Consider the following 5,508-nt stretch of genomic DNA (forward strand, 5'->3'; position numbering starts at 1 on the left):
CATTGTACACTTGTTATAATATTGATCGATTGTCTGACCTACTTACCTGATCAGACTAAGGTAAATAAACAAAATAACTGTGAAGATGGAGAAAGGATCACCATATCCCCCTGAACAATACCCTCCTCAGCAACCGCCGCCTTACAGTCCACCTCCCCCGGGTAAGTCATCATTGATTTAATTGCTTAATTTCTATATAGGCTATTTTTAATGTAATAATGTATTTATATATGACTTGTACAAGTACCATAACAAACAAGATGCAGCTGCAGGTGGCTTGACGAGCGTACTGATAGGTAGTAAAGGTCTTTATCTTAGCTTCAAGTTAAATTCGATGGTATAAAATTACAAAATACAATTTACTATGTATCTAATGTATATACAATACATGTACATGACTGTTTATTGATTAACTCATGTCAAATAAAGCTATATAGCTTATGAGATGTGGCTAGGGAGCAAGTCCCTATGGACACAGAGACACATACGTGGTCTAAACGTAAAACAGAAACAGGCTAGATTCACACACACAATGTAAACAAAAGAATAAAATACAATTACATGAAGAAAAAAACTTTAAATAAGAAAAAAATTACAAAACACACGAACTAACGCATAATAATTCTTGAAGAAAAACATTGAACCTGTCAGTATATTCCTATATTACAATTATATATTCAAGTGGGTTGGTAAAGCCTAAACATATACAAAAATATATAAGTTACCAGGCTGTACTGCTACATAGTTTGTACATCATAATGTTTGTCCACATACATATATCTAATAAAAAAATAATATTTATGGTGTACCGCTTGTTTTTTCCACAATATTTCTTAAGTTTGGCATAGTTTTGGACAAAAAAGTTCAGTCTCTTTTGTCTTTTCATCATTTGTTGGATCTAAATCGTGTACATTTTATGTGAAAAAAAACTTTTGACAGGCTATGCACCCGTCCCACAACACCCAACGACAGTGGTAGTGACACAGCCCCCACATGTATTAGTACAACAGACTTTCCGTGAGATTCCAGTGCGATTAATGTGTCCTAAGTGTCAGAAAGACATAATGACAGCAATTAGATATGAAACAGGCATGCTAACATGGATGGTATTCGGTGGCCTGTGTATTGTTGGGTGAGTGACACTTAATAATTTCATTTTACGTATAATTCATATACCGTTTTCATTTGGTGTTCGTTTTATCCGAGCATAGTACATTTTGCCAAAGTAAACTTTGAGATGAAGTTATTATGGATCCTGGGCTCACCTGGATGGAATTGTTTTGATATCTTCCCGACCAAATTAAATGTAATTACATGAAACCTGTCTAAACCGAACTCTTTAATTTAACTTTTAAATTGGTCTGGTAAGACTTACCTTCGGTTTACCAGTGAGAGTTCAAGTTACTTTGATGCTTACATGAAATTGATGTAAAATGCTGAATACAAACGTTCCAATGATTTTTAAGAGTTGTGTCCCTTACCCTAGGTCTACTACCTGAAAATGATATTCAAATGTATATGGACTTTCAAAGTTTATGGTGTAGACAAGTTCTATGACTAATGCGTGGTTCGGTTTAGACAGGTTCACTGTACAATGTATATGTACATATACATGTAATGAAGATTTATTGCTCTCCTTGAATTAATTATTTTTGTATGTGAATTTGACACCTTTATTTTTTCCATGTATTACATTTATATATTGAAATGCATGAAATACACTGTTATTTAAATGTAACATCTGTATCTTATAAACAAAAATAGCCTCGAAGTGCGGTTCTGTAGTAAAGATGACCTGATGTTTTGCATGTTCTTGTCTCCTGCAAAGTAATCGTGTATCTTTCATGTGGATTTCTGCAGCATATACAATGTTGAAGTTTTTATACAATCAAAAAACATTTGTGTTCCTATATATAAAAAAAATAAATAAATGCTTTTAAGGATTTGACCTAAACATTTAGGAATAAGGGGTCAAAAACGGGGCAAAACTGTAGTAAAATGTATGGATGACTCTAATATTGTACCACAGGGTGCCATAATATAAGTGGGATTTGATTGAATTTTTGGGATTGAAAAGGACCACTTCGATTTTTGATCAAAGTTTGATCCAATCGCAATTTAACAAAATTCAGTGCCATACCAGACTTGAATGCTGTGTCCATCGTCTTGCCCAAACTGTTTAGGGTTTGACCTCGGCGATCATATGAAGCTGTGCATTGAATTGTATTTTGGTTTGGAAGATTTGCGAACTTTGCATATCTGCCAATCAATTACAACCTCCTCACTTATTATCTTCCATTTTTACAGATTATGGTTCGGGTGCTGTCTGATACCGTTCTGTGTAGATGCTTGTAAAGACGTCATCCATTCTTGTCCAAACTGTAACCAAGTTGTGGGACGTTTTAACAGAATATCCTGAACAAAATGGGACGATTTATATTATAAGAGACCATATTTGGCATACTTTGAAACAGTGGCGAATTTACACAGCATAAGGATAAAAGAATTTTCCGCTGTTTTGGAATTTGTTGTACAATAAGATAACCATGTTTTTATTGGCTTACGGGTAACAAAATTGGCCTCTTTTGAAGTCATCTGTGGAGCATTAGGAAACAACCTTCTGATTTCTAGGAGACTAGGATTAAATTTTGTGTCCTGGATTTTTTTCCGCATAATTCATGACCTTTTATTTTGTACTCTAGCCTATCTTAAATTAATTATTCATCCTGGATTTTTTTAACACTAATTGCCTCTACCCCTCCCCATAAAATCAATTGGTAGCTCCCTTAGTCTGTACTATTCCACTGCAAGCGTCATTTGTTAATTTGTATATCAAATTTATAGCAGCTGTTTAATTAGTCAATATATTTACTTCCTAGACTCATGGATCCAAAGAGGGCATTAACTGTAGTAACAAGACTGCACAGTCATGTATATTTTGTCTGCTTTTCCGTAAATGTGCAAAACCATTACTAAATTTCGAATATTCATTTTAATTGAAAGTTAGTCTATATAGTTTACTACCAATTTTTTTATCATTATACATGTATCGTTACATAGCACTTTTTACCTGTTTAGTGCACTGTTGTTTGTTGGTTTTTTTCTACTTTTTAAAATGTTTCCTTTTAATGTTGTTGAATCTCAGAATAACTACTTGGTGAATAAAGTTAGAAGCAAATCTAATGTTTTTTTGTTGTTGTTTTTTTTTTTTTGTCTTTCTAAAACTCGGATTAAACTGACACTAGTTTCCATTTCCGTGAAAAAGACTTCCTAAAAGTGAAAAAGTTGTAAGTAGAAATTGAAAAATGACGGAATATATCTAGATTGCATTAAGGTTATATTTAATCCCATATTTGTTTACCTCGTATGGACATGTCACAGTGCATAAAATGTTAGTCTGTTTGAGACCTTCAGGCGAGGTAGTTTTGAGGAGATAAGGGAATATGGAATATAAAACCATATATACCTTTACTGTCACTTTGTGGATGCAATAATCATTATTCCCCTGACCCCGCTAGATAGATTATGGTCAAGTAGGCACTACATGCTGTTAATCATTACTTACCGCATGCAATGTTAATTTAAAAATGTATATTGCAGTTATGGGGCTTGGATTGTTTCCCTGCATTGAACACTTACGCATGCCAATATATAAATGATGAAAACCCTGATACAATCGCCGAGGGGTCTAATGACCGCTAAAGGTCCCCAGTTGGTCCTGATGCGAAGCCCCCGGTCGAAAACGAAAATAAGGAATTTGGAGGACATTTGATGATGTTTCCAAGGAGCAAATTAAGCTTCTTCCATTGGACTCTTTGTTTCAAAATTATTCAATTTGCTCATAGTTGAAGTCCTTAAGAATAAAAGGAGTACTTGCATAACATGCATCTTGATAATTTTCCCCTGACAATTTCTGAAAACCCTGAGAATATTTTTTCTCAACCCTGAACCCTGAAAGAGGGCCAAAATCCCCGAGGAGCAGGGCGAAACCCTGAGCTTTGGCATGTATGCTTTAGTGACACTTTGCCGTCATAACTCCTCTAATACTCTTTTACCGTCAGATTGATATTCCATTTTGATAGGGTTGTTAGGCACAATCCCTAGTTGATTATACCATACCGCCATTTTTATTCGATAACATTAAGGTACAATGTATTTATCGTACTTAGTGTACGCAACTCCTTTGAAACCACTGAATGGAATTTGTTCAATTTTTTGTTCCCTTTGTGGACATATAGCTTCTTTTGACCATAGACATACTTAATATTTTTTTTTACAAATAAACATGTACATGTATAATATGTTTTGAAAATGGTATTCCTCCACAGTGTACATTTTCAAACTTTTGGTGCGGGTTGTCTTCGAACTAATGATTCCCTAGTAATGGTACTTGTTTACTTGACGGAAATGGTACTTATAACCACTCAAAATAACATGAAAAATAATTATTAAAACTATTTGTACCAAACTTGTTAAAATGGAAGGTCAGTTATCTATGAATAGATTCATGGTCTATTTCTTTCATGTACATGTGTATATATACGTATACGTGCCTTAAATCGAAAGTTTATGAAGTGGATCAGCATGTTTACCAGATATCGAATAACTGTGTACAAAATAACTTCGAATATATTACCTTTCTATATGACGCATAATAGTACAAAAATGTTGAATAATAACTTTTTGCCTTCACCTGGTATAGGTGCGGATGGCTACATATATTTTTATACATGACATAATGGTAAACGCCTTTACAAGAAAAACGTTTATTATAAAGATAATTATGCTAAACCTTTCAAAGCCACTATTAGGCTGTTCATTCAACTGTTCAATCGTGCAGAGGTACACGTACATGTAACTTATCTACTGCTAAACACTAGTGAAACATCATTCATATATCGAAAAAAATAATTTAAAAAATGCATAGAGCGCCCTACACCCATTGAAGATAATTCTCATCCCAATTTGTATTCATGTAACACCAGTTGCGGACCAAACACATTTTATGTCGGAAAAATTGATTTATTTAGTGCGAAATTTGGCAAAATTAAAAAATCATGACCTGGAACCCCCTTTTTATTCCTCGATTCGGAACCTCCTATATCTATATTAACATAACCACACTCCACTATATTATATATGTACATATTTCATTATCTCAATATCTGGATTATATCTTTAATATTTAACATGCTACATGTATGTGGTATTTCCAACTTTGGGGCTGTTTGCGATTACTAAATATCATGTTTTATTTAACAAGTGTAATATAGATTTCCCAAAGATGGATATGCAAGCATAAATTGGTCATTTTTGAAAATAAAATCCTTGTAAGCAAATTTCTGATCAATTACACTTTTTACCTTTAATCAAAACGTTGTTTACAAGGACCGAATAGGCAATCATGACGTCACAGAACCAAATTAGTTTGTTTTGCATATCACGAACAATATTACAAAAACAAATTAGTTTGTTTTGCATATCACATACAACATTAATATTTTTTTC

General features: G+C 33.5%; 1 protein-coding gene across 1 annotated transcript; it reads left to right on the top strand.

Moving 5' to 3' along the window:
- LOC148604960 (lipopolysaccharide-induced tumor necrosis factor-alpha factor homolog) lies at window positions 1-3,183 on the top strand. The gene is made up of 3 exons (XM_088548126.1): window positions 1-161; window positions 940-1,132; window positions 2,308-3,183. Exons 1-3 carry the CDS (start codon window positions 86-88, stop codon window positions 2,417-2,419), a joined length of 381 nt encoding a protein of 126 aa, XP_088404252.1. The 5' UTR covers window positions 1-85; the 3' UTR covers window positions 2,420-3,183.
- The last annotated feature ends 2,325 nt before the right edge of the window (window positions 3,184-5,508 follow it).

The sequence above is a fragment of the Perna viridis genome, chromosome 10, assembly GCF_037379345.1.
Source record: "Perna viridis isolate PV_CMFRI_1.1 ecotype Kerala chromosome 10, ASM3737934v1, whole genome shotgun sequence".
Classification (NCBI taxonomy): domain Eukaryota; kingdom Metazoa; phylum Mollusca; class Bivalvia; order Mytilida; family Mytilidae; genus Perna; species Perna viridis.